A 14,467-nucleotide genomic window follows, 5' to 3' on the forward strand; every position below is an offset into this window, starting at 1 on the left:
TTAATTTTTACATAAAAGATGATATTCATATTTTAATTTTCAACATTTATTGAAAAGACCACATCTCTCCAATAAATTGCCAAGCCATTAAAAAAAATTGGTTTACAGTATGTTTTTGTCTTGTTCTGGACTCTATTCTGTGCCATTGATATAAATGTTGATCCTATATTATCTTCTTTACTATAGGGTCACAGTAATTCTTGAAATCAGATTGAGAAAAACCTCAAATTGTTATTTTTCAAAAATTTTTTGGTCAGTGTAGGTTCTTTATGAATCGTAGTAATATCAATTTCCTGAAATTTTGACTGGGATTATGTGTTTCTATAGATCAATCAGTGTGGGAGAACTGGCATCTTAGGAATAATGAGCCTTCTAATCACTTCATCTATATGCATTATAGGTATGGATGTAAACCTTTAATTTTCAGTAATATTACATTAATTTTAATGTAATTAATGTTTAAAAACATTAATTTTTGTAATGTTTAGATTTCATTTTATAGGTCTTGTACATATTGTGAAAAAATTTATACCTAATTATTTAAATTACAATTACCAATTTTTATTGCTAATATATAGAAATATAATTGATTTATATAGAGGATTTTATATCCCTGATCATCATAAATTTATATAACAGTTCTAACTTACTAATTAATCCTAGAAGGTTTTCAGCACTGCTGATGTTGTCTTTACATACAGATGGCTTATTTTTCTTTTCAATTTGTATGCCTTTTCTTTTCTGTTTTTCTGGTTTTTTCTCCCCTTAGCTTTTTGCACTAGTTAGAACTCTATCATTGTATGTGTGATTGGAAATGATTAAAGTGGGTATCCTCACCTGGCCTCTGATCTTAAAAGCATTCTATCTTTTACCATGAATTATGATGTTAACTGTGGAGATTTTAAACAGAAGCTTTTCATCAGGTTGAGAGAATTTCCTTCTATTCCCAGTTTGGTGAATTTTTTATCAGAACTGGATGTTCAATTTTATAAAATTCTTGTACTGAAAATATTAACTGATCAAATAGTTTTTCTCGTCCTGTTAACATGTAATATACATTGATCAGTTTTGAAATGTTATAGCAATCTTGCATTTTCTGAAACAAAACACATTTGGGTAATGGGATATAATCTTTTTTGTATTTTGGTATTATTTGATTTGTTCATATTTTCTTAAGAACTTCACATCTGTGTTCACCAGGGATACTATTCTGTACTTATCTCAAAATATCTTTAGCTGGTTTTAATAATCACATAATACTAGCTTCATAAGACAAGACAGGAAGTGTTTCATTTCCTTTTTTTTTTCTGGAAAAAAACATACAAAATTAATATATTTCTTCCTTAAATATTTGATTCAATTTATTGATGAAGATATCTAGGATTGGAGCTTCTTTTCAAGGAAGATTAGAAACTTCAAATATTTAATTAAAAATAGATATAGGGCTATTGAGGTTATCTATTCTCGTGTGGGACTTTTGTCTTTCAAGGAATTAATCAATTTCATCTAAGTTGTATTTGCTGTCAAAAGGTGCTCATTATTTTTTTTTTTTAATTATCCCTACAATGTCTGTTGGAGTTGTAGTGATGTTCTCTTTTTCATTCCTGATACTGGAAATTTGTGTCTAAATAGAGTTTTATCAATTTTATTGATATATCGAAGTTACACTGCTTTTTTTTCTCTATTTTGTCTTTTTAGGCCCACATTTATCTTTATCATTTACTTCTTTGTGAATATTTTGGATTAAATTTGTTCTTTTTATATTTTCATTAAGGCTAACATTTAGATCACTGATTTGGAATATTGTTCTTTTCCAATATAGGTGTTTTTTCCTCTCAGTATTGTTTCATTGTACCTTCACAAGATTTCACATGTCTTTTTAAAATTTTCATTCAATTAAAAATAGGTTTTGTGATTTCTTCTATGACTCATAGTTATTTAGTTACTATGTTTATTTTTGTGGGTTTTTTTTTTTTTTTGAGGTGCTGGGGATTGAAAACCCAGGCATCAGACATTTTAGGCAAACACTCTACCACTGAGATACATCCCTAGGCAAGACTAATGGTTCTTTAGAAGAATAATGCTATTTAATTTCCAACTGCCTAGGGATTTTTTTGGTTTTCCAAATGACTTTGTTATAGATTCTCAGTTTATTTCTGCTGTGAGATTATATATATTTTATATAAACTGATATATATATATACCAGTTATATATATATATATCAGTTTCCAAGACCAGTCTCTATAATAGGCTGGATATGAATTCTGTCCAGTGTCTTGTGTACTGTGAAGCTATTCAGGATAGCAGGAATTCTAATGATTATCTGTCCTTGGTGAGCTCCAGAAATTGTTTTGCATACTAATTTCCAGTAGATCTTTCCTGAGACTGAGGAGGTTTACACTTAAAACATGTTCAGGTCACTCAGCCAAAGATATAGGACACATCCCTGTGTAGAATTCCAAAGCTCATTCTGTTTTCAGTTTCCTCCTCTCTTGATACTCTGCTCCACAAATTCCAGTTAGCCTAGACCCTGCAAAATTCCAAGCATTGTCAAAACTACTGGGCTGTGTTTGTCTAAAAATTACCCCAGATGTTTTCAAAATGTCCACCTCAATTGTTTCCTTTCTTTAGGGATCACAATCCTGTGTTATCTGGTGTTCAATATCTGAAGACCGTTTCTCCTCTTTATTTGGGTAACTTTTCTAGTTCTTTCAGGAGTGAGTGAGAATATTTTCAAACTATATTTTCTCCTTTATGACTTGGGTGAAATAAATTAACTCTTGTAACTTTTGGTTTTTAACCTAAAGTATTGATTTGCATCCCTGACATATTTACACTCTACTTAAGCCAGTACTTTTATCTCTTCTTGGACAAATCCCGTAGCTTTAACATTGAGCGACATCCCCAGTTCTTTTAACAATTATTTGATAATTAAGTCTCTTCCTCCTTTTGGACTACCATCTCCATGTGTGTGTGTTTTATAAAATGTCATAAGACATTATTATTTCATCTTAAAATCAAAACTATTTTGTAATTATCCATTAATATTCCCTTTCCTTTGTCACCCTTTCTGCCAGACTTTCTCTTGTGTTTTTTAAATATTTTTTTAGTTGTAGGTGGGCACAATACCTTTATTTTATTTATTTATATGTGGTGCTGAGGATCCAACTCAGGGCCTCACATGTGTTGGGTGAGTGGTCTACTGCTGAGCCAACAACTTTAACTTTCTTGTGCTTCTTAAAAGGTTTTTTTTTTTTTTTTTTTTTTAGATTTTGTCTGTCTGGAAAAAAACTTTTTGGATTTCACATTTGGGGTTTGCTTTTGCTAGGTAAAGAATTTGCAAAAGTGGCAGTGTAATTTTTTGGGGGGTGGACTTTAAAAATTTCAATCTACTATATTATGAATTTCATAGTTTCTGTTTCATTGCTCCCATTATTCTTTTTTGGGCAGGGTGTACTAGGGATTAAATCCCGTAGCTTTAACATTGAGCGACATCCCCAGTCCTTTTTATTTTTCTAATATTGAGACAAGGTTTCACTAAATTGCTTAGGGCCTTGCTAAATTGCTGAGGCTTGGCTTGAACATGCAATCCTCCTGTCTCAGCCTCCCAAGCTGCTGGGATTAAAGCATGCACCAACATACTCTGAATCACCCATTATTCTTATTTTCTCTTAAAAGTAATGTGTCTTTTTTCTTCTGGTTGTTTGTAAATTTTCATTTTATCTTTGAGCTTTAGGAGTTTATGATGTTCCTAGCTATGTGTTTCTTTATATTTCTCCTGTTCAAAAGTTTACTTGGCTTCCTGACTCTGTCACAGTTAATGCTATTGTTTTGAAAATTCTTGACCATTGTACTTTCAAATATTTCTTCATCCCCCTCCCCTCCCTTTCTGGGATATTAATTACATGTATGTCAGATCTTTTGATTATACCTCATATATTCTTTTTTTCCTGGTTTTTCCATTCTTTTGTCTGTACTTCTGTTTGGATTTTTCTATTGACTTATCTTCAAATTCACTAATTCCCTCTTCTGCTATGTTTAGTCTTCTATTAATCATATCAAATGAGCTAATTTCAAATATTGTGTCCTAAATAATGAGTTCTAAAATGTCTATTATTAATTTCACTTCAGATTTTCTAATAATATTTTAAATGTCTCCATGTTTTTCTCTTCTATTAAAAATATATTAGTAACTTAATATATTAGTAACTTTATTATGTAAAATATATTAGTAATTTTAAAATGCTTATTTACAAAGTCCAATCTATCTATGGTGCTGCTTCTTTTGTTTTCTCCTGATTATTGGTCATATTTTCTCACCTTTAAGAATATCTAGCAATGCATGCCTCTTTGTTTTCTACTTGTATTGAAAGCACTGGCCTGTGATTCAGTATCCCTTTCTTACTCCTGCAATTTCTTTATATACATTTTAGGAATACAGAGCTACCATTGCTTTTATTTACTGAGAATCTGCTTGAATATTGAATATTATATGATGATTCTTTTTTTATTTCATTTTCATTAACAAGAGTACAGTTGCAATTTACCTGCTCAAAAGTTATCCAGTCATTTCAACTGCTAATAATAATGAAAGATGACCTTCTGGAAGGTCATCATCAATGGCAAAATTAATAAAAAAAATTATACATAGAGGTTGTTAAGAATGAACACACACATACACACACACACACACACACACCCCAACACCTGTATTTCAGTAGATACAATACAGAATTTAAAGCCAGAACAACTGCTGTAAGCCTTACCTCTGTCATTTACTAATAAAGTGACCTTAATCAAAATGTTTGCCTACTTTGAGTCTTAGTTTTCAAAATAGTATATTTTAAGTTCATAATGCTATTGCAAAGACAAAACATTTTAAAATATTTTAAAGACCTGTATAAGCTGTAATCATGCTGTAAAGTGACTTACACAATATTATTATAGTTTATATATTTATAGATCAAAAGCCATTTAATTAAATAAACTTGGGGATAGGGGGAAAACTGATTCATGGAAAATAAAAAATAATAACAGTTTGACATCAAGGAAAGGGTAAAAACTATTTTTAAAGTACCAATATAAATGCATGGTAAGCTATTTAATATTGACTTAAACACTCCTGCTTATTTTAACAAGCCCTGGAAGTTATTACTTTATCTTAACAAGGTGAAGTGATTAATGACAAGAAGTCTGAACATAAAGGTAAATAATATCCTGTCTATTATTACTGAAATATAGGAATAAGTAATAAACTTGGGAAAACTGCAATAAAAAATAATAAAAATAAAAATTCCTGTTGGGCAATCTGCAAATGGATTCATTTCTACATAGTACAAGTAACTGCAAGAACAAAATGAAAAATCTGTCTCATTTACTAATTCTTATTAATGGAATACTTTGTAAAAGGTATGATTTTCTAGAAGTCTTGAACAAGACATTGGCCTTCAAAAGATCATAGGAGAGGATATAACTAACATTCTAGGGATACAACAGAAAAAAGAATGAAGTGACTATATGAAGGAGAGGTCAGAGAAGGCATGTCATATAGGTTGTTGGAAGCCAGAACCATTTTGAGCAACTGTAAAGAATGGGAGAGCAGAGGTAAGTAGAAGGGACTATACTTCAGAAATAATTAATAATCATATGGGGAAGTAGGATAAATGAAATAAAAGTGGACCCCCCACACTAAAAATGGTTGTAAACTATTTATGAATGAAGTAAGAAGGTTGCTCCAGAGTTGACTACAGAAACAGACTTAAAATGTCAAATTTATGCAAAAAAAGAAAAATTTTAAATGTACTACATAAAGGAAGTTAAGAAAATAAATGGGAAAAAAGGTACATGTGGATAATGTAAAAGAAAATAATCAATACCTGCTCTTATTAAAACTAGAGGTAGAACCAGAATCTTTTTAGGACTGTGCTCCTGTGATCTCTCTAAACCTTAAATGCGTTAGGCCAAAAACTAACGTTATTTCATTCTGTATTTAAAGAAGAACAGAAAGGCCTGATTTTCACCCACATTAGGATTTCATTATGTGATAAGGGTTACTTACTACTTGCTAACTATGTCTAAAGCATATCAACCAAGTTCTAAAATAGTAGTATCTCAAAAGACTTTTAATAAAAACGATTTCCAACATAATCCAATAATCTTATGCATAAACCAATATACCTTAGCAAGTGATTTTACAATAGGATTCTCCATAATCCCCTTGAGGAAAATTAGGTCTATTTCTTCTGCTCCTGTAGATGAGGGCAGCTCCGTAAGGTTTTCCAAGACTTGCTGCATTGCTGCTGAGATAAAAGCAACATAAAACAAAATAAAACAAAACAAAACCACTTAAATTCTAAGCCAACGATTATAAAATAATGCAAATAAAGACATTGATAACACTGAAAAATCACATTTTAAAAACTAAATAATTAAAGAGTATGAGTTTCAAGTTGACTTCTTGTGCATTCATAACAGGATAAAAATTTATATGCAATTTGGGCTGTATCACACTACACCTTATACATGTTAGAATTTGCATTTGCTTTATATTATAAATAAGAAGATTGAGTCAATAATCAAAAACTTATAAATAAGAAGATTGAGTCAGTAATCAAAAAACTCCCCACAGGCCCAGAATGAGGCATCACTGACAAATTCCACCAAACATTTATAAAGAGTTAAAACTAATGCCTCACAAATTCTTCTAAATATATACAAGAAGTGGAATCACTTTACAACTCATTCTGTGAAATCAGTTTCCCTGATAAAGACATCACAATAAAATCATAGTCAATATCCCTTATGAATACAGATGCAAAAACCTTTAATAAAATGCTAGCAAAGTGAATCCAGCAACATGTAAAAAGGAACTGTACACAAATGCCATGTTCAATTTATCTCAGGAATACAAAATGGTCCAATATATGAATACAAAATGGTCAATCAATATAATATACCAAGAAACTGAGGACAAAAAAATGCCATCTCAATAGATACAAAAGAAAGCATTTGTCAAAACCAAAGCCCTCTCATGATTCAGGAGAAAAAAAAAATTTTTTAATAACCAAACTAGGGGTAAAACAAAAATTTCTCAAATCTCCTAAAGAACATCCACAACAACCTGAAGCAAACTTCGAAGACTAGATGGTTTCTCTTGAAGATGAGGAATAAGAAACCAGTTACCCATTTTTTTTTTTAAGCATTTCTATTCAGTTTTGTATTAGAGTTTCTAGCCAGGGCAGATAAGCAAAACAAATAAATAAATGGCAACCAGATGAAAAAGGAGTAAGTCAAACAATCTCTATTTGAAAATATGATCTTCCATATGGAAAATCCTAATACACAAAATATTTATTAGAATAAATTAATTCACTGAAGTTTTGGATACAAGAATCAATATACAAAAATAAAAAGTATTTGTATACATTAGCAACAAATAATCCAAGATTAAAAGAAAAACAAAAAACAAAACACTCCTTTTACAGTAGCCTCAGAAAAAAAGCTAAACAATAATGTAGCCTCTGCCCAAAAAAAACCCCCATAAAATTTGCATACTAAAATTTTATAAAAAAATTTTTATAAAGATTGAATGTTGACCTCAATGAATGAAAAAACATCTCATGTTCATAGATTAAAATACTTAATATTGCTTACATGGCAGTACTATCCAAATTGATATACAGATGTAATGTGATTCTTATCAAAATCTCAAAATTACAGCTGTCTTTTTTTTTTTTTTTTTACAGAAATTGACAGGCTGATTCTAAAATTCATATGAAACCACAAAGGACCCAGAATTGCAAAAACAATCTTTAGTGAGAAGAATGAAATACACATTTTTTAGTTTCAAAACTAACAAGCAATAATAATTAAAACTGTGTGGTACTAACATATAGACCAATAACAAGAGTCCAGAAACAATCCCATAAAAATGGTCTTTTCCAAAATTGAAGCTGAGACAAATGCACATGTAAGACAATAAAGCTAGACCCCTCCCTCAATCAATATTATAGTTTAATTTTATTAGAATTAATTTTATTAGTTTTATCTCATTTTGATGTTACTTTGAAATAAATTTATTAACACTGCAGTTAATTTTAGAATGCTTATCTTCATTAAAATAAAACTAACAGTGTATTATTATTTGGATATGAGATGTCCCCCAAAAGCGGTGTCAATGCACAAATATTCAGAGATGAAACAATTATATTAAAAGAGTTGTAACCAAACCATCCTAATTTGAAAGGACTACTGTACTAGGTGGTAACTATAGGCAGGTGGGGTGTGGATGGTAGGAGGTGGGTCACTGGAGGTAATCGTTTATCTGCCCTATTTTCCCCAACTTTGAATTTTTAATAAAATCAACAGTTCTTTTCATATAGAACTCTTTGAGTTTTTTCTAAATGTTCCAGCAATCATCACTTTTCTATCAGTATTCTTCCAAATGCTCAAATACTTTTCTAATACTCTGTTAGCTATATTTCTTAACTTCTATCCATGATTCCCCTCCCAAAACATCAGTCTGTGCTTTTATCTGTACAGATTCACCTCTAGGTCTCCTACTCTATGTTTAAAAAAACACAGCTAAAAAGGAAAAAGAAACGAGAGAAAAGGAAAAGAGAAGAAAGGAAAAGAGAAGTTAAGAGGTGAATGGCAACACAATGTACACTTAAACCAAGAAGGAGGAAAACCACACTACACTAAGATGAAAGAAGACACTAGGAAATAAACAATATTTTAAACATTGCTTCTCAGCCTTTGGCTAAAATCAAGTGAAGAATATAACAAAGCCTACTTAATAATTTTGCTTGAGTTCAAAGTTTACTTTTAAGCAGGCAGGGAACTACAGAATCAATTTTGAAAAGTATTTTTGTCCTGATTTTATCAATGTAGTTAGCTCTACTTGTCATAATTACTTATAGTTCTTTCCTTTGGAATTCTATCTTTTTATTATGGAAAATTTTAAACATATACAAAAGGAAACAGAATAGTATAATGAATCCAACAACTATCACCTCTAACAATTAGCAACTTATGACCAATCTTGTTTCACACTCATATATACTTTCTACCTCACACAACTTTGAAGCAAATCCCAGATAACATCTCAGTGTATATGTAGAAAAAATCACTTTTAAAACAATATAACAAAATACTGTTAACACAGTTACCACATTAACAATAATCCTTTAGTGTATGTTTTAAAATCTCCATTTGTATTGAAGATTTTAAAAATATATCTTCTATATTGGTAATTCAACTGTTTATTGTTTTATTGGTGCTTAATTAACTAAGTAGAAAAATGATGGTGACTATGAAATATACCTGTGGCTATTTTGAAGATAAATTTTAACTGCTTCTCTATCAAAAGTAATTTAATTAAAACTCTGACACATTTGCCAATATCCTATGTCCCAGAAAGGGAATCCTAAATGTTATAAGGCTGACAATCATTTGTAACTAATTTGAACATTTGGTGGACTTTCAATCAAAATATAATACATAGATCTTTTTAACTGTATTATCCTAAAAGCACACGAAAAGATAAAATGTGAGATAATTTTAACAAAGGATAATGATAAATGGGTCTGTTCCCAGTTTACTAAAAAAGATCTTCAGAGTTTCTCACCAATATTATGAACAACAGAGTCTGAGGTGTTACTTTCTAACTGAAATCCCTCCTATTATTTTTTTCCTTCAAATGCAAATAATTGCCTTTTATTCCACCAAAGTCCTTTCTTCACCAAATTTGGGGGAAAAAATACATTAATGGTAAGAAAAAAAAAAGGAGGGGGAGAAAGAAAAGTAATGAGAAAGAATTAACATTACAAAATGATAAAGTATATAATAGCTCAGACTTGGATAACTACAAGACAATTCTAGTGTACATAATAGCTTCATATATGAAGTAAAAAATGAAAATTGAAATGAAAAAAATGAAAATTTTTGCAGTGAGGGCCTTGAAAAGAGGTGGGGAAATGTCCCAAATTTACTTAAGAGATTCAGGAAAAAGGGAAAGTCTCAGAACTCAAAGGTAAACTACCTGCAAATTCCATTCTTCCTTTATAATCATTGGAGGATAGACCCTTTAATCAGAACCTAGACTTGATGACATATAAAAGGAATTCTTATTAGAGCTGGAGAAAATCTTATATAGTTAACCTAGGCTCTTTAATTTTAAATCTGAATAAATCAAGAATCAACCAATGCTTATGAAAATAAGCATCATGAATGAGACTCAGATTGAAGCATTAACCTCCAAAGAAACACAGTTAAAAAGGAAAAGAAAGGAGAGAAAAGGAAAAGAGAAGAAAGGAAAAGAGAGAGGACTCACCAACTAGGGAGGCCGAGACAGGAGGATCACAAGTTCAAGGTCAACCTCAATAACTTAGCAGAACCCTATTTCAAAGTAAAAACATAAAATGGACTCTGGAGATATAGCTCAGTGGTAGAGGACCCCTGGGTTCAATTCCGAGAGAGAGAGAGAGAGAGAGAGAGAGAGAGAGAGAGAGAGAGAGAGAGAGAGAGAGAGGGGGAGGGAGGGAGGGAGGGAGGGAAAGGAGGAGGAGGGGAAAGAGGAAGGAGGTGAAGGAAGGAGAAAGAAGAAGAAGGGGGAGAAATAGGGAGAGGGGGAAGAGGAGGAGGGAGAAAGGAGGAAGGAAAAGGGAAGGAGGAGGAGGGAGGAAGAGGAGGAAGAGAAAGAGGAAAGAGAGAAAAAATGAAAATTGAATTATAATGGCCAGGAAAAGTTGAAGAATCCTCCCACTAAAAAAGTGCAGAATGGGCTGGAGATGTAGCTCACAGGTAGATCACTTGCCTGGCATATGTTTGGCCCTAAGCTTGATCATCATTGGGGAAAAATAAAAAATAAAAAGCAAAAGGCAAACAAAGGGAAAATATGAGAAAATGGCCCGCTATGAATCTGGAAAGAAAGAATTTTAGAAATCCAGAAGTACAAAAAAGGAATTTAAAAGGGAAAGCAGAAATCAATACAAAATGCAAATACATGAAAGATTTAATCAATAAGTTAATAAATAGCTGCTATTTCAAAAGAACAATAAAATAGTCAAATATTTAATCTGATCATAAAAAGACACAAACTATATGAGAAATGAAATGAGAAAATAATTACATGTATAAAGAAGATTAATCAAGAATACAATGAACAACTCCTCCAAAACTTCATAACAGTAAATGATTCCAGAGATACTGAAGAGGATCAAATGCTGGATGAAAAATTCAAAACAAAGATGTTAAAAATGATGAATGAATTTAAAAGGATACAAATAAACAACCTAATGAATTAAGACAGACAATGTAGAATATGAAAGCACAATTCAATAAAGACATAGAGATTCTGACAAAGAACCCAACAGAAATCTTGGAAATGAAAAGCTCAATAAGTCAAATAAAAAAATATATATCAATTGAAAGCTTCTACAATAGTCTAGATCAAGTGGAAGAAAGAATATTAGGATTTGAAGACAAGGTTGATGAATTATCACATTCAGAAGTAATAAAGAAAAAAAAGTAAGAATGAACAGACCTATGGGACACAACTAGAGATCCAAGTAGTGAATCATATATATAAAGAAGGAACAGAGATGCAGATTAAGGACATAAAGAGCATATTCAGTGAAATAACAACAGGAAATTTCTCAAACCTTGGAAAAGCTATGCACATTCAGGTACAGAAACTTAGAACCCCAAATAAATATAACAAGGACCTCTTCACATTATAGTATAGTAAAACTGTCAAAAGAGCAGAACAAATAAAGAATATTGAAAACTGTGAGAGAGAAACACAAAGTCTAGTCTCAGCTGAAATTCTTAAGGCCAAGAAAGTACGGAATGAAATATTCTAAGCCCTTTTTGAAAGAAAATAACTGCCAAGCTAGATTACTATATCTAGCAGAGCTATCCTTCAGAATCAAGGAGAAATAAAGACCTTCCAAGATAAGTATAAACTAAATTACAGCATTATAGAGAATATATAAAGAATCCTACACACAGAAGAGGAAGCAAGAGAAACACTATCATGAGAGCATAGGAAAAAACAAATCTCACTAGAAGAGTGGATAAACAATTGAGACCTGGGAAAGAAAACATTATTAATTCAATAAACCAAACTTCTAAGATGAATAAGAGATAAAGAAATGAACATAGGTCATTTAAAATAATCAGAAGAAAAATAACCAAATGGCTGGAATTAGTATATATCTCTCAATAATAACCCTGAATGTAAATGGTCTCAATTATCTAATTAAAAGATGCAGACTAGTCAGGGCTGGGGTTGTGGCTCAGGGGTAGAGTGCTCACCTAGCACGTCTGAGACCCTGGGTTCGATCCTCAGCACAACATAAAAATAAATAAAGTAAAGGTATTGTGTCCATCTACAACTACAAAATAAATATTAAAAAAAAGATGCAGACTAGTCAAATGGATTGAAAAGACCCAACATGTGAGAAACTCACCTCACCAACAGAGACAAAAACAGACTGAAAGTGAAAGAGTGGAAAATGACAATTCTAACCCAACAGAATCTGAAAGTATGCAGTAGCAACTACACTCATATCTAATGCACTCATATCTTTTGTCAGATACGACAAAAGAAACTTCAAGACAAAATCAAGTTAGAATAAAGAAGGCCACTAATATTGCTAAGGGGAACAATCCATCAAGAAGATAATAATGACTATAAATACATACATACCAAACATGGGAACACCCAATTTTATAAAAGAAACACAACTGGATATAAAGGGAGAGATAGGTCCCAATATAACAATAGTGGATAACTTTAGTTTCCCACTCTCATCAATAAATCATCTAGAGCCCCCCTCAAAAAAATAAAATATCAGAGTTAAACTACACTATAGATCAAATGGACTTAAGAGACTTCTATAGAATATTTTATCCAATAGCCACAGCCCATACATTCTTATAATAAGTTCACAGAATTTTTTTCTAAAATAGACCATATTTTAGGTCATGATGCAAGTTTCAAAAAAGGAACTAATTTCCTACATCCTATCTGTTCATAATGGAATGAAAGTAGAAATCAACAGCAAGAGGAGCTACAGAAACTATACAAACACATGAAGATTGAACAATAATCTTCTGAATGATCAGAGAGTCACTGAAGAAATTTGGAAGTGGGGTTTAAAAATTCCTAGAATCAAATGAAAATAGAAACATAACAGACCAGAATCTGTGGGACACAGAAAAACTAGTACTAAGAGGGAAGTTTATAGCTATGATTGCTTATCTTAAAAAGACTCAGAGACCTCAAATAAATAATTTGAACAAAGAAAACTCAATAGAGTTGTCCCTGCATGAAAGACAGACTAAAAGAACAATACAAAAGATGAATGAAGCAAAGGGTTGGATCTTTGAAAAGATAAACAAGATTAACAAACTCTTAGAAAAATTAACCAAAGAGAAAGCAGATCAAAATTATAGATGAAAAAGTGGATATTAGAATAGTACCAATGAATTCTGAATTACTGCTGGGAACAATTTTTGAAAAATTATATTCAACAGAATGGAAAATCTAAAAGAAATAGACAAATTTCTAAAAACATATGACCCACCAAAATTAAACCAAGAAAATTACAAAAACTAAATAAATCAATAACAAGCAATGAAACTATAGTAGTAATGAAGTCTCCCAACAAACTGAAGTCCAGGATTAGAAGGATTCTCTGGTAAATTTTATCAGACTTTATAAAAGAATTAACACTGATGCTCCTCAAACTAGTCCACAAAATAAAAAGGAAAGAAACCCTTTCAAACTCATTCTATGAAGCCAGTATTAAACTGCTACCAAAACCTGATAAGGACACACAACAACAACAAAAAAGAAATCTATGAACCAATATCCCTGATGAACATAGATGCAAAAATATTCAATATATTCTTGCAAAATTAATCCAACATGTTAAAAAGATCAAACCACACTGTACCACATAATCAATGCACATTTTATACCACACTTGTTTGCAAAATTGTGATTTGTAACTAGTGCATAAAACGTTTGTTTATTTTTAATTGCGCTAGCATCACTTAAAAATCATTACTAAACTGTCTTTCATTTTAAGATTAGGATGCAATAAACACTTGTGAATGTTCGTTAAAACAGAATGTCCAAATCAATGCATATCACATCTTCACACAGTTTAGTGAACATTTTTCCAGTCTGGGAAAAACAAAAAAAAACAAAAGGTAAACATATTTGTTATACTCAAAATATTAACTTGAAAAATATTACTACAGGGTTGTAAAGTATGGATTTAGAAAATTTAATCCTCTGTGTCCATAGATTCTGTGCTGCTATCATTGGTTTTATTATCTGATGTATCACTCATGTAATATGATTACCATTAGTACTGCAGCACTCCAAACACCATACAACTTGGCTTTGGGAAACACACATACTAAGTGTGTGCTGAGAATTCTAGGTTCCCA

At 31.2% G+C, this 14,467-nt stretch overlaps 1 protein-coding gene across 12 annotated transcripts in view; it reads right to left on the reverse strand.

Moving 5' to 3' along the window:
* Pals2 (protein associated with LIN7 2, MAGUK p55 family member) overlaps positions 1-14,467 on the reverse strand; it is a 113,867-nt gene that overhangs the window by 60,600 nt on the left and 38,800 nt on the right. For 7 of the 12 annotated variants that reach the window (XM_078039962.1, XM_078039966.1, XM_078039965.1 and 4 more), the window contains one exon: positions 6,179-6,297. The exons of 1 other annotated variant lie outside the window; for it this stretch is intronic. In XM_078039962.1, the coding sequence (XP_077896088.1) occupies positions 6,179-6,295 (117 nt within the window). In that variant the 5' untranslated portion in view covers positions 6,296-6,297. Of the gene's footprint in view, positions 1-6,178; positions 6,301-14,467 lie in introns of all 12 variants that reach the window. 4 more of the 12 variants (XM_078039961.1, XM_078039960.1, XM_040291770.2 and 1 more) reach the window with 1 other exon arrangement.

Source organism: Ictidomys tridecemlineatus, chromosome 2, assembly GCF_052094955.1.
Source record: "Ictidomys tridecemlineatus isolate mIctTri1 chromosome 2, mIctTri1.hap1, whole genome shotgun sequence".
Taxonomy (NCBI): Eukaryota; Metazoa; Chordata; class Mammalia; order Rodentia; family Sciuridae; genus Ictidomys; species Ictidomys tridecemlineatus.